Consider the following 15,342-nt stretch of genomic DNA (forward strand, 5'->3'; position numbering starts at 1 on the left):
AAATCGTCAGGGACATGGATAGGGAGAATAACAAAAAGATCTTTTCTCCAGGCTAGGGGAGTCCAAAACTAGAGGGGATAGGTTTAAAGTGGGGCAGGAAAGATTTAAAAAGGACTTGAGAGGCAATCTTTTCATAGAGGGTGGTGCATAGTTGGAACAAGTTGCCAGATGAAGTGTAGAGGCAGACACAGTAACAACATTTGAAAGAGGTTTGGATAGGTACATGGATAGGAAAGGTTTAGAGGGATATGGACCAAATGCAGGGAAATCGAACTAGTTTGATTTGGGAAAGCATGGACAAGTTGGATGAAAGGCATCTTTCTGTGTGTATGACTATGACTCTATAACTGGCTTTTGATTGATTGGAAGATGGTTGTGTTCAGACTTTTTTTGTAAGGAAATCCTACTTTGACTTACAATATCAAAGGGCAGATGTATAGGGGGAACCTATAGTTGGGGGATTAAAAAAAAGAGCCAAATCTTGCAAAGCTAAAGTAGAAAGGAATTTAATGCACAAAGGCTGGTAGAAGTTTGGAACACTCCTCTGAAATTTCAATGAGGTCAATGGATTATTTAGTTTGGAGATTGATGGATTTCCGTGATCCAAGAAGGATTACGGAATTTGGAGCAAAGGTAGGTTGGTTAAGAATCAATTGTAGCAGCATGGTCCTGAGCTAAATACAGGAAGAAATGACTTCAATTTATGTCACACCTTTCCCAATCAGTCAATGTCCCTAAACACTTTACAATACAAGTTAATTAAGTATTACTGAAGTGAAGTCAGCTTTTTCATATAAAATCATCAAATCCCTTCAGTGCAGGAGGTGGCCATTTAGCCCATCATATTCACACCGACCCTTCGAAAAGCATCCCACCCAGACCCAGCTCCCTCACTGTTACTTTGGTGTTTGGTCATTAGTTTAGCCTTCTGACTCATCAAATATTGATATCATTTCTTTATGTTGTTGGTTTTTACCTTATTCTTTTGTGAGATCTTGTTTGGGTTCAAATCAGACAGGGATATCAACCTCTCAAAAACAGTTCCCATGTACAAACTATGACTTTTAGCAAAAAACAAATGGTCTTAACATACTCTAACTCAAGTTTATTTCTTTGTACTGATAAATCACCAGCAATTGCTTCTCGTGGTATCTATTTAAAAATCTAGGCTCAAAAGTTCCCTTGTCCTTCTAGATGGAAGTGGTCATGGGTTTGGAAGGTGCTGTCTGAGGATCCTTGGTGAATTTCTGCAATGCATCTTGTAGATAGTACACACTGCTGCTACTAAGCGTCGGTGGTGGAAGGAGTGGATGCTGATGGATGTGGTGCCAATCAAGCAAGCTGCTTTGTCCTAGATGGTGTCAAGCTTCTTGAATAATATTGGAGCTGCACGCATCCAGGCAGATGGGAAGTATTCCATCACACTCCTAACATGTGCCTTGTAGATGGTAGACATGCTTTGAGGAGTCAGGTGGTGATTTATTCACCGCAGTATTGCTAGCCTCTGACCTGCTCTTGTAACCACTATGCTTATGTGATTGAAGATTGCTGTGAAAGTCTCGGCTTTATCTTTTGCACTGATGCGCTGGGCTTTTCCATCATTGAGAATGGGAATACTTGTAGAGCCTCCTCATCTGGTGAGTTGTTTAATTGTCCACCACCATTCACAACTGGATGTGGCAGGACTGAAGGTCTTAGATCTGACCTTTTGTTTGTGGGATTAGCTTTGACTATCATTTGCTGCTTATGCTGTTTGTCGTGCAAGTAGTCCTGCTTGGTAGCTTCACCAGGTTGACACCTCATCTTCAGGTCCTCCTGGTATGCACTCCTGCACTCTCCATTGAACCAGGGTTCTGGTTGAGTGGGGGATATGCTGGGCCATGAGGTTACAGATTGTGCTGGACTACAATTCTGCTGCTGTTGTTGACGGCCCACAGTGCTTCATGGATGCCCAGTCTTGAGTTGCTGGATGTGTTCAAAGTACCATTTAGCACAGTGATAGTGCCACACAACATGATGGAGGTTATTCTCAATTTGAAGGCGAGATTTTGTCTCCACAAGGAATGTGTGGGGGTCACTGTTACTGATACTGTCTTGGACAGATGCATCTGCCGTCGGCAGATTAGTAAGGGTGAGGTCAACTATGTTTTTCCCTCCTGTTGGTTTTCTCATTACCTGCTGCAGATCCAATCTAGCACTTATGCCCTTTAGGACCAACCAGCTCGATTTGTAGTGCTGCTGCCGAACTACTCTTGGTGGCGGACATTGAACTCCTTTCCCCCCCGCAACAAAATACATTTTGTGTCCTTGCCATTGTTCATCCTTCCTCTAAGTTTTCTTCAACATGGAGGAGTACTGATTCATCAGCTGAGGGAGGACAGTATGTGGTAATCAGCAGGAGGTTTCCTTGCCCATGTTTAACCTGAAGCCACAAGACTTCATGGGGTCCAGAGTCAATGTTGAGGACTCCCAGGGCAACTCTCAACTGTATACTATTGTGCCACCACTTCTGCCAGTGGTACAAGACATATCTGGAGATGGTAATGGTGGCGTCTAGGACATTGTCTATAGGGTATAATTTCGTGAGTATGACTATGTCAGGCTGTTGCTTGACTAGTCTGTGAGTTAGCTCTCCCAATTTTGGCATAAGTCCCCAGATGTTAGAAAGGAGAACCCTGCAGTATCGACAGGGTTGTTTCTGCCGTTGTCTTTACCAGTGTCGAGGACGATGCCAGGTGATCTGTCCCATTTAATTTCTTTGAGACTTTGTAGCAATTGGTACCACAGAAAGCTTAGTAGGCCATTTCAGAGGGCATTTGAGAGTCAACCATGTTACTGTGGGTCTAGCCACATGTAGACCAGACTCGGTGAAGATGGCAGATTTCCTTCCCTGAAGGGCATTAGTGAACCAGATGGGTTTTTCTGACAATGATTTCACGATTTTTTAAAATTCCAGACTTTTAAAATTGAATTCAAATTCCACAATCTGCTGTGGCAGAATCTAGGTTTCTAGATTAACAGTTCAGTGATAATACCACTAGGCCATCATCTACACTCTTCTTTCAATCTGAGCCATAGATTTACAATTCTCATGTTGTTTAGTTCTCCAACACTTGCTATCTTTTGAAACCAAAGATCCCCACTTTCTTTGGTGTTCTGTCATTGGTTTAACCATCTGACTTCTTCAACTCATTAATACACTTGGCTGTTGCCCTGGCACATTGACCAAAGCTGGATACAGTATGCAAAATGTGACTAAAATACAGTGCAGGTTCAATGAAAGATCCCACAATTCATACTAATGAGGATTCTAATTTGGGATTTGCAGAGTGATTTGGAATATTAATTGCCACATCTGCTAATAACCTAAAATTTCCCTCAATCATATCTCTGGTTGTTTTTAAAAACAATTTGCATGGTAAGCTTTTTATCTTATAATATTCAGCACTTTCCATTTTGCTCTATTAAATTTTATTTTCCATTGTTTTCATCTTTCTCATTCACTAAAAACAGTCAACAACGGAAGGTTATGGTGACTGACATATGATCTACTAACCTGACTGCTGTCAAGTGCAACTTGACCAGGCAAAACACGTCTCTTTGCTGCAGTCTCCTATTACTGCAAGGCAAGGAGCACTTATTTTCAATGATTATTTACTTCTCTCTGCTTTTCTCTGTCTATCAGTTATTAAATGTGATCACTGACTACTGCAGAGGCTTAGTTTCCTGCACGTCATCTTTCCAGACCACTAAGGGTGGCACGGTGGTACAGTAGTTAGCACTGCTGCCTCACAGCGCCAGAGACCTGGGTTCAATTCGCGCCTTGGGCCACTGTCTGTGTAGAGTTTGCACGTTCTCCCCGTGTCCACGTGGGTTTCCTCTGGGTGCTCCGGTTTCCTCCCACAATCCAAAAATGTGCAGGTTAGGTGAATTGGCCATGCTAAATTGACCGTAGTGTTAGGTGAAGAGGTAAATGTAGGGGAATGGGTCTGGGTGGGTTGCGTGTTGGTGTGGACTTGTTGGGCCAAAGGGCCTGTTTCCACACTGTAAGTAATCTAATCTAATTTTGCAACTGTGAATTCTGGAGTCACCCAACATACTGAAGAATTTTAAAAATTAATTCATGGGACATGAGCATGATTGGCTAGGGCAGGTTTAGTTGTCCATCCCTAGTTTCTCTTTGGGAGGTATTGATGACCTACCACCTTGAGTTGCTTCAGTGCAATCAACAATGAACATCCCCTGTTCTGACTTGATGATGGAGGGAAGGTCATTGATTAAACAGCTGAAGATAGTTCAGTATATGACACAACCACAAAGAACTTTTTAAAAAAAACAACCATCAGAGACTCCAGCAGAGGTCCCCTAGAACTGAGACAATTGATCTCCAGTCCTATATTGGGATTAGTGTAAATAGGTCAATGCAGACCCAATGAGCCTCTTCTGTGCTGTATGAGTGACAATATGACACAACCATCTTTCTTTTTGCTAGGTATGACTCCAACCAATATTTTCTCCCTGATCCCTGTTGATTCCAGGTTTCCTCAGGCTGTTTGATGCCACACCTGATCGAATGCTACCTTAATATTAAGGGCAAGTCACTTTCACTTCCCCACTTTAGTTCAGTTATTTTGACCTAGGGTGTAATGAGGTCAGAAGTTACATTGACCTGACAGTACCAAAACTGAGTGTCAAGGACCATGTTACGGTTGAGTACGTCTTGCTTGCTAGCACTGTCCATAGCTGCTTTCATCACTTCCCTGTTGTTAGAGAGTAGAGCAATACCATAGCATTGGCCAGGTTAGATTTGTCTTGGCTTTTGCAGATATACGTGAGCAATATTCACATTGTGAGGTGGATGCCAGTACTGTAACTACTTAAGTACCTTGGTATTGTTTTGTAGATGCACCTAAGTGGGTGACAAGCTGGACATCAGCAGCATAAGAGAATATAGATGAGACCGCTGTGAGCACTTTATATCCCTGCTCCAATTCTAGTTTACCAGAACAAGCAAGTCTCTTTTTCACCAACAGCTTGTCAAAGCTCAGCTTTATTGGATTCCAGAGAAACAATTCCAAAATGTATTTAGAAGATTAAACCTAGTTTCCCAGTTACTAGCAGTAGAAAGCAATGGCATGATAGCAAGTTCACGGGACTGGGAACCCAGAATCCCTGTTCTGGGGGATACGGGTCCAAATTCCCACCATGTCAAAATATGATTTTAATAAAAAGTTTGGAATAAAAACATAGCTGGCCTAATCATAATCATTGTTGAGAGTGTGGTGCTGGAAAAGCACAAGTCAGGCAGCATCCAAGGAGCAAGAGTCAACCTTTTGTGCAAAAGCCCATCATCAGGAATGAGGCTTAACTCAAATCTCCAGCATCTACAGTCCTCATTTTCACCTAGTTGATTTTAACCTCACTGTGAAGCCTCTTTCAAGGATACCTATCTTGAGAAAGTTCTCCTCCTCTGCCTTATTCCTGATGAAGGGCTTTTGCCTGATGGGTCAACTCTCCTGTTCCTCAGATGTCACCTGACCTGCTGTGCTTTTCCAGCACCACACTCTCGACTCTGATCTCCAGCATCTGCAGTCCTCACTTTTGTCTAAGGGTGACCATTGTTGATTAATGACCAATTTTGACTGTCATAAAAAAACCCATCTGGTTCAAAAATGTCCCTTAACTCTGGGAAAGGCACAACTGGATGTTAGAGATCCCTGATTACAATGTGCACACAAAGGTAGAAGAGGGAAAAAAATGCAGCAGCTGTGGTGGTATTACAGATAGCATTATGTAAAGAAAGATGATCATGTTCCCAAGGGTTCAAGAACAGTTGATTTGGCTAGAATAAAGAATGAAACATTACAGCAAACAATGTATAGACTACCAACTTAATGGGAAGGATGCAGAGGGACAGACCTGCAGGGAAATTGCAGAAGTTAGAGTGCATTGCTGGGGCAACGTGCCAAAATCACAAGTCACGTTCCATTTCAGAACAACTGTATTGAATCAAGGACCACCTCAGTCAACTAGGGATGGACCAGAAAAGCAATATTGGCAAAGTCATTCAGCTTCCAAATGCAAAGGTAGAAGACGCTCAGACAGAGGAAAAGGCCCAATTGAATAATTCTTGCAAGGAACTAGTTCAGGCTGAATAGGCCAACTTGCCCTTTTACATCTGTACATTTCTCTAATGTGCTTCTTTGAAAAACAGTGGACTACCCGATAGGTCTTCAGATCCACATCAAGCTGGTTATGTCAGAAATGTCACAAATCATTCAGTCGACAGTTCACATCCAAACATCTTCTTGGGGTAACTCGGCAGGAGCACATCCTTTGAACTAATTTTTTGTTTAAATTGGAAACAGTGAATAGACAATTTAATCTGTTAGTTTGGTGCACACAGACATTCAGGCAAGCAACTAAAAGAGGAACAGACAGCAAAGGGTGTCAATCCTAAATGTTTAACTTGCCTTGGTGAGGTCTCATCTGGAGAACTGTCTTGGTTTGATTTCTATGAGAAGGAAAGATATAAAATTATTTTGGAGATGCTGGTGTTGGACTGGGGGGGGGGGGGGGGGGGGGGGGCGGGTACAAAGTTAAAATTCACACCACACCAGGTTATAGTCAGACAGGTTTAATTGGAAGCACATTAGCTTTCAGAGCACCACCCCTTCATCAGGTGTACAACCACCTGATGAAGGAGCGGCACTCCAAAAGCTAGTGCTTCCAATTAAACCTGTTGGACTATAACCTGGTGTTGTGTGAGTTTTAGCTTTGTAAAATTATTGCCGTGAATCCAAACAATTATTTATTTATTTAGTCATTGAATGAGAACTGAATTAACAAAAGGGTCTTTCTTCTGGAATTCTTTCTGGACAGAATGAAATCATTTTTAAAAAAAACAAATCTTCTGAAGTATCTTTCACAACATCAGGACATCTCAAGAGTTTATTTTTAAAATTAGAGCCAATTAAGTGTGAACATTGTTGTAGTATAGACAACACAGCGCCAAACTGCCACAAACAGCAGTGTGATAAGGATCATTGTCTTCACAGAGTAGTGCCTTTGGATCTTCATGTTTCACTTTGAGGTGAACTAGGGCATTTTCAGCTACCTTTCTCCCAACCCCACCCACCTCCCATTTATCTCTCATTCCCCTTGGCCCACAAGCCTCATTCCTGTGAAAGGGCTTATGCCTGAAACGTAGATTTTCAAGCTACTCAGATGCTGCCTGACCGGCTGTGCTTTTCCAGCACCACACTTTTTGACTCTGATCTCCAGCATCTGCAGTCCACTTTGGCTGGAAGAGTAAACTTAAACTTAAAATATCTAAAGAGAGTCGTAGAGATGTACGACACGGAAACAGACCCTTTGGTCCAACCTGTCCATGCCGACCAGATATCCCAACCCAATCTAGTCCCACCTGCCAGCACCCGGCCCATATCCCTCCAAACCCTTCCTATTTCATATACCCATCCAAATGCTTCTTAAAATATTGCAATTGTACCCAGCCTCCACCACATCCTCTGGCCGCTCATTCCATACTCGTACCACCCTGTGTGGAAAAAGTTGCCCCTTAGGGTGAGAGGGGAAAGATAGGAGACCCAAAATGTATGCCCTCTAGTTCTGGACTCCCCGACCCTAGGGGACTTTGCCTATTTACCCTATCCACGCCCTTCATAATTTTGTAAACCTCAATAAGGTCACCCCTCAGCCTCAGACGTTGCAGGGAAAACAGCCCTTGAGAGATACATCGGGATCTGGCTGCCCCCAGGCACAAATGCAGATACAGGAAAGCTAATAGAATGTTACCACTTGAGAGGAATTGAACAAAATAGGAAGGTTATGCTTCAGTTGCACAAGGCAATGGTGGAAAACTATACAGAGTACAGATTACCTTATTTAAGAATGTAAATGCAGTTAACATAAGTTGTGCCAAACTAATACCTAGATTGAGGTACCTCCTCCCTTCCTTCCTTTCCCCAATTCCGGTTTCTAATTCTGGGGATAGACTGGCTGTTAATATCCACTAAAAAACCACCGACTCCCAGAGTTATCTGGACTATACATCCTCACACCCTGCTTCTTGCAAAGCTTACACTCCATTCTCCAGTTCCTCCATTTCCATCGCAGATTCTGATGACGCCAACTTCGACAAGGGAGCCTCAAGTGTCCACCTTCTTCCTTAACTGAAGATTCCCCAGCACCGTTGACAGGGTCTACGACTGGGTCCGACCCATTTCCTGCATGTCAGCCCTCTCCCTTCTCTCCTGCAACAGTGATAGGGTTCCCCACGTCCTTACCTACCAGCATACACATCCAGAAAGTCATTAGCTACCATTTCCCAACATATATTCCCTCTCTTGTCCCTGTGGAAGATGAACTATTCCAGATGGAACATAGTGGTCCACTCTTTCTTCACTCGCAACATCACCTCCCCTATCCAATCGAAGGTACAATACCCGCGCATTTACCTCCTCCTTCCTCAGTATCAAAGGGCCTAAATATACCTTCCAGGTGAAGCAGTGCTTCACCTGCACTCACAAGCTAGTCTGCTGAATTCACTGCTCACAACGTGGTCTCCTCAAATGTTGGGGAAAACCAAGTGTGGACTGGGTGAACACTTTGCAAAATATCTATGTTCTGCCCACAAAACCTATCCCAGAGCTTCTAGTTACAGCCACTTTAACACACCACCCTGTTCCCCAGCCAACAGCTCTAGCTCAGGCTTATTGCCGTCCTCCAACAAAGCTCAGCATAAGCTGGAAGAACATTTTTCATTTCCGCTAGGGGACCCTACAGCCTTCAGGACTCAATATGGAGTTAAACAACCTTCTGGATTGAATTCTCCTATGTCCCAGGCCTTTGATGACAGTCTACTATTACACACAACCTATTGTCAGTCACTAACAGTCTCCATTAACAGCTATTCACCCTCCTAGCCAGATCTTTTTCCACTCCTTTGGGGATAGATCCCAGACAATCACCTATCATTTATTCCATAGACCCCTCTCCAGGATTGAAGGATTACACCTGAAACATCAACTTCTCCACCTCCTGATGCTGCCTGGCTTGCTGTGTTCTTCCAGCCTCCTGTCTGTTACTAACAAGTAGATGTGGCTATCATACTGTTCCTATGGACGTACCAATGCTATTTTTAATGATCAGTACTGAGATTAACCAAAGGTTGTCTTCTACCTACCTGCTGGCGATGATAGTGAAACAATGGGAGGCACTGTGGCTCACAGTGCCAGGGACCCAGGTTCGATTCCAGCCTCGGGCAACTGTCTGTGTGGAGTTTGCACATTCTCCCCATGTCTGCGTGGATTTCCTCCGGGTGCTCCGGTTTCCTCCCACAGTCCAAAAGATGTGCAGGTTAGGTGAATTGTCGAAGAGTGTGGTGGTGGAAAAGCACACAGCCAGTCAGGCAGCATAACAGCACAGCCAGTTACGCTGCCTGACCGGCTGTGCTTTTCCAGCACCACACTCTTCGACTCTGATCTCCAGCACTTGCAGTCCTCCCTTTTTCCAGGTTAGGTGAATTGGCCATGCTAAATTACCCACAGTGTTCAGGGATGTGTAGGTTAAGTGCATTAGTTGAGAGTAAATGTAGTAGGGTAGGGGAATGGGTCTGGTTGGGTTACTTGGAGGGTCAGTGTGGACTTGTTGGGCCAAATTGCCTGTTTCCACACTGGAGGGATTCCACCTGCCCTGCATTCAACAAGAACAGAGCAAAACTAATCATGATTCTCAATATTTATTGCATTAGTTACATGAATTAAGACACAAGTTTTACATATGAAGGCAACTGGGTAACTTCAGTGTTTTTCCTTTATGCAAGATCATTAACATGCAGCATTTGCTTTTATCGTTGACAATAACTTAGTGTGCAATCCATTTTCAGTTCTGGTTCCTGGCTCAGTTCCATAAACATCATACACTTAATTTTCCCTTTAATTCCAGGTAGGGAGGGAGCACCAAAAGAAGGTTCCAGTTACAGTCAGTCAACGAGAAACCTACAATCACTGTGCCTGTGCTAAAATAAAAACATTTACACGTTTACATGGAAACAATCCATTTTAAATGCAAGATTCTTCACAGCATTTATGTGGTGGTAGTGGGCTTTACACAGCCCTTTTCCACTCTTTGGTCATGGGCTTAACCCCCATCAAATACTGGGCTGGACATACAATAATTCACATGCAAGGATTTACAAGTTGTAAATGACAAGGGTAAGACAGAATGTAGAGAAACAATAGTAACTATGGAAATTTGTATAGTGCTTTCAGACCACCCCTTTTCAGGAGGTGTCAATACTAAAGTCCTAAATTCACAGAAAACACACACACACAATGATTAGTAGGTCGCTCTCGTTGGGAATCATTTTACACTTCTATACTTACAACATTATTACTTGCAATATCACTTAATATCTATTAAAAATAAATCACTGAGCTATAAAGGATAACTGGAAGCCCATACTGAAGGAACAGCATCACATAAACCCAACACACAAGTCATTTCCCCCAACCCCAAAATAACTCATTGAAATTGAAGGGAGGGGTGTTGAGATGCAAGGAACAGTTTGGGGGAGGGGCAGGGGGACTGTTTAAAAGAACTGACAAAATCCACTGGTACAGTCAGATGTCAAGGCACATCTTGGCCAGCTGAACTGCGTGAGAAACAGCAATAAGATGCTCACTGGTCTTCTTCCCCATTCATGACTTGACAAGGGCAGAACTGGAACATCTTCGGGCAATGGGCTCTGTCATAACAGCCCCAGAGCCCAAACAGAAAAAACTACAAGTTCTTTTACACTGGTCTACAGAACTTGTGTAGTTTCTGGATTTTGTCACTACATTTGAGTTTTTAAAAGCAGTAAATATTCTGTCAGGTTAGCTAAAAAGAGGAAGGACAATTATTGTACGTCAAGACTGGCAGATCAAAAATAGATGGCTATAATCTAAAGTCCTAAGTTACAGTACATAAAAACAAAGGGAGGAATTCAGCCAGGCTGGCAGCACCTATGGGGGGAGACACACACACAGGCAAGACAGAGTGCGGGAGTGAAGGAGACAATTAGACAGACAGAGACAGAGAGAGCCTAGAATCCCATGTGACACGCTCGGGTTGAAATAGTGTCATCTTGGACTCAAAACAATAATCATTTTTCTCTCTCTCGGGTGCTGCTTGACCTGCTGAGTTTCTTCAGTGTTTTTATTTAGATCTCCAGTATCCACAGTATTTTGCATTAAGTTGCAGTCAACCCTGAAGCAAAGGAAAGGCAGGCCACTACACATTTATTCAGTGACTCCTAAATACCACTGGGCAAAACTGGAAGTAGCAAAAGAATAATGGAAGGGAGATAGCAATTGGTCACGATTGTTGTAAACCAAACAAGAGAGGTTTGTTTCCTTTTTAAAAAAAATGCCACCAGAGGTCAGAAGATACAAAATGTGAAATTTATCCTATTGCTGTATCCTTCCACACACACACCTACAAAATACAGTCAATTTAACTCTTCGGTGTGAAGCCTCAACTAACAAACATGGTCAGATGTTTGCCTTTCTTAACTGACCCAATTACTTCCAAAACAAACAGCATACTCAGAACTAGATATTGGGAACCCACTGTTCTTTGGGTTTCCCCCACTGACAACTGGAAGGAAATGGTCCCTTAAAACTTCAGAGGCAATGCAACAGCAAGACATCATGGGACTGAACAGGACAGGTACTCAAGAACATGACAAAACAAAATGATGGATTCCAGCAACAACTTCTCCAGTCAGTTTAAAAACAATCAAGTGCATTATCAGAAGATTCCTCTGGATCCACTAAACATGTGGCATTTAAAGTGGCACTGTGCAGCAGCACATTCAAACAGCCTGCAGGAAGCTCAAGATTTTTGTATTTTGAGTGTTAAAGGGTGGTGTTACGATCCTCCAAATACCGCCCAACAGGAGAAGAAAGTTACAATGACATGCATACAAACCTACTGAACTGCAATCCGCATCCTGTTTCAAATACCTTTGATGTAGTGAACAATTAGTGTCATAGCGGGGGGGGGGGGGGGGGAGTCTCAGACATGTGCTCCTCTTCCTTGCTTCATAAGTTAGTTTACAGATTGTAATACAATCTAAAAAGCAAAGTCAGCTTCTAACATTTAGTCATAAACTGTGATAACTCAGGGATTCTCAGAGTCCTAGAGGGGGAAGTTAATGCTTTTGAGCTCAATTCTGAGTCCTCTGTAGTGGAAATTCAGGTTACAAAATGTGGCATCTTTTTGGCACACAACCAACCCAACGGCTTTGATAGTCTGGCTTGAACAGCATAAAGAAACAAGATCTCCTATGTTAAGTGATTCCTATTAGTATTTTTTTACATCAGAATTTCATCACTTCTATTTTGGAAGACAGGAAGTCAATCCATTTGCTGATCTCAGAGGTTTCTTCCCAGTTCTAGAAAATTTCTCTCATTGCCTTGCCCTCTGCAGGGAATTCTTAAGAAGGAACAAAACAGGGCACTGGCTCCTGAACAGCGCAATGCTCCTTCTTACTAATCCTACTGCGATCTAGCTATACGGCAGCTCCTACAACCAAAAGAGAACCACGATACCATCTCACTCAGTTACAAATCTCAAGGTAAAATGCTTGGCACCATTCGAAAAAAAAGGTGAAGAAAATAAAAGTCAGCATTCTAACCACAAGTCACTCTCTGAATAATACTCTTACATCCAGGGCTGTCCTTTGGAAGGAACAGAAATCAGAGACCAAATCCTTCCAATTGGCTCCGAAAGGCCTGGTGGCTGTGCCAGGAACTGTTCCATCCTTTGAGCCTGTCAATAGGCTTCCGTTTCCAAAGGAAAAATGGCAAAATATGAATGGAGTGGAGCAAAAAGGGTCAAAGGGATGTGGATGAAGCAGCAAGAGTAAAAAGTAGTGGACTTTTGCAGAGGAGTTAGATAGGGTTTAAACCCAATTGTATATTTTTAAAAAAACTACAATAATTCTAAACTTAAATGACAAAAGCCAATTGAAATAGTTGTATGCAGGTCACAAACATTGTAAAGTTTCCTGCAATCTAGCAATGATAGCTCAAATCAATATGAACACCTCAGTGGAGGTTCCTAAGATGTGGTGTTTCATCGGAGATTGGGCCTGGGTACATAAAAATGTAGTGTTCAAAGTACTTCAACATTTTCAAAACCTTGTTCGGTATCCAAAGCTCATGACAGGAAATTACAAATGAATGGAAGCCCACCAATTCCACCCCCCTTCCCACCACCTGTCCTCAACACCACAAAGTAAAAGTGTTGCTATTTACCTCAGTGAGTGTTAAGTAACATTTAAAGTTTAGTATCCTACTAAATTGAAATAATTTTGATCCAGCACGCCTCAGTAATTGCAAGTCAAGTAATACCATGAGGCTTTCAGAGTTTGCACATTCCCTAGTCACAGTGCAACACAGTGGACAGAAGAGGAGGATTGGGGGGGGGGGGGGGGGGGGGGGGCGCGGGAAGGAGAGTTAACCTCAAGCATTCTTAAGTGTTAGTCCACTGTGGAGCTGTTAAATTTAGCTTTGCTCTTGGACTTCGGGAAAAGCCTCTTAATCTGCTTCCTGGTCGACTTCCTCTCTTTCTCCAGGGGCATTGGCTGCTCCAGATAAACCAGATCATTGTGAGATTGGCTCATCCCAGGATCCTTCTGATGTCGACGGCGGCGGAAAAAAAATTTTGCTCCACTCCGCATAAAACCACCTGGAAAAGCAAATCAAAATTTACAAGGCAATTAGGTCCTGCCCAAAAATTACTCAAGACAAGACAACAACATCCATCTATAATATCCCTTCTACCCTCACAAGGGTTGTGTCAGTGGAATTATGCACACACTGAATGTCAGTCTCTGCAGATTGAGCAGGAAAACACTGTGTGCCATGTGGCAGTGGATCAGACGTTGCCAATTTTGATCGCTCTGGGCAGTGCTAAGGGCTTTCAACTTCAATGAAGATTCCAGTCAGTTTCCCTGCTCTTCAACGGAGATAGGAGAGAAAAAGAACAGAGCACCTTCTCATTACCTGCTGACTCCATCTGGAAGGAGGTGCATGCACAAGTCAGGCACACTGCAAACACCTTTTTTCTCTCTTTACCCACACACTGCATTGACCCACCAGGATGGTCATTCAATGAAGATATTGGAGAGCCTGACAGAATCATATCCCGGAAAAGGCCAAGTACAATGCAGCGAGATTGCGAAGGTCTCGTAAGAAATCATTTACTTGTTGACAATTCAATCTCCATTTGCCTTAGTTTGCACTCAAGGCCATCCACAAACTGAATTTCAAGACTCTGTGCCATACAGATTTGCATCCAAAAAAATAAAAATCAAAGGGCAGCATAGTGGCTCAGTGATTAGCACTGCTACCTCACAGCACCAGGGACCTGGGTTCAGTTCCACCCTTGAGTGACTGTCTGCATGGGTTTCCTGCCACAATCCAAAGATGTGCAGGTTAGGTGAACTGTCCAAAGTGTCCGGGGATGTGCAGGCTAGATGGATTAGCCATGGGAAATGCAGGGTTACACAGACAGGTGAGAGATGGGTCCAGTGTGGCCTGCTATTAGAAGAGTCGGTACAGACTTGATGGGCCAAAAGGCCTGCTTCCACACTACGGATTCTGTGTCTCTGATTCTATGCCTCCCTTAACCTAACTTGTGGGCGGCATGGTGGCACAGTGGTTAGCACTGCTGCCTCACAGCGCCAGAGACTCTGCGTGGAGTTTGCACATTCTCCCGTGGGTTTCCTCGGGTGCTCCGGTTTCCTCCCACAATCCAAAAAAAAATGTGCCATGCTAAATTGCCCATATTGTTAGGTGTAGGGGAATGGGTCTGGGTGGGTTGCGCTTTGGCGGGTCGGTTTGGATATGTCGGGCCGAAAGGCCCGTTTCCACACTAAGTAATCTAATCTAACCTAATCTAACCCCTAGTGTCACTCTAGACTTGGGGCAGAGGCCAGTGAAGGAAGTGAAATACATAGTATGTTGCGTTTGGATTATAGTACAACATGAGTGTTTAATTCACTGCTGCGTCTCCTAGATATGCCCACATTGACCAGTAGAGGACATAACATTGTCAAAGTTCTGATGAAAGATCATGGTCTGAAACGTCACGTGGTTTCTCCCTTCATGGATTTGCACGACCTGCTGAGTATCTCTAACAGTGTGTGATTTTTTAAAAAACTTTTTTTTGGCAGGAGAACAGAGAGGGGTGTGAAGAAGTCTATGATTATCAGTGATATACTACTGCAACATAACAACGAATGAAGAGATTCCGATGCATTGAGGTGAT

The 15,342-nt window shown here is 43.2% G+C and overlaps 1 protein-coding gene across 1 annotated transcript in view; it reads right to left on the minus strand.

The window, feature by feature from the left end:
• Window positions 1–9,744: 9,744 nt before the first annotated feature.
• c2cd2 (C2 calcium dependent domain containing 2) overlaps window positions 9,745–15,342 on the minus strand; it is a 57,304-nt gene continuing 51,706 nt past the window's right edge. Inside the window, exon 14 of the mRNA XM_072585719.1 lies at window positions 9,745–13,758. Coding sequence (XP_072441820.1) covers window positions 13,550–13,758 — 209 coding nt within the window. The 3' untranslated portion in view covers window positions 9,745–13,549. The remainder of the gene's footprint in view (window positions 13,759–15,342) is intronic.

This window comes from Chiloscyllium punctatum, chromosome 15, assembly GCF_047496795.1.
Source record: "Chiloscyllium punctatum isolate Juve2018m chromosome 15, sChiPun1.3, whole genome shotgun sequence".
Classification (NCBI taxonomy): Eukaryota; Metazoa; Chordata; class Chondrichthyes; order Orectolobiformes; family Hemiscylliidae; genus Chiloscyllium; species Chiloscyllium punctatum.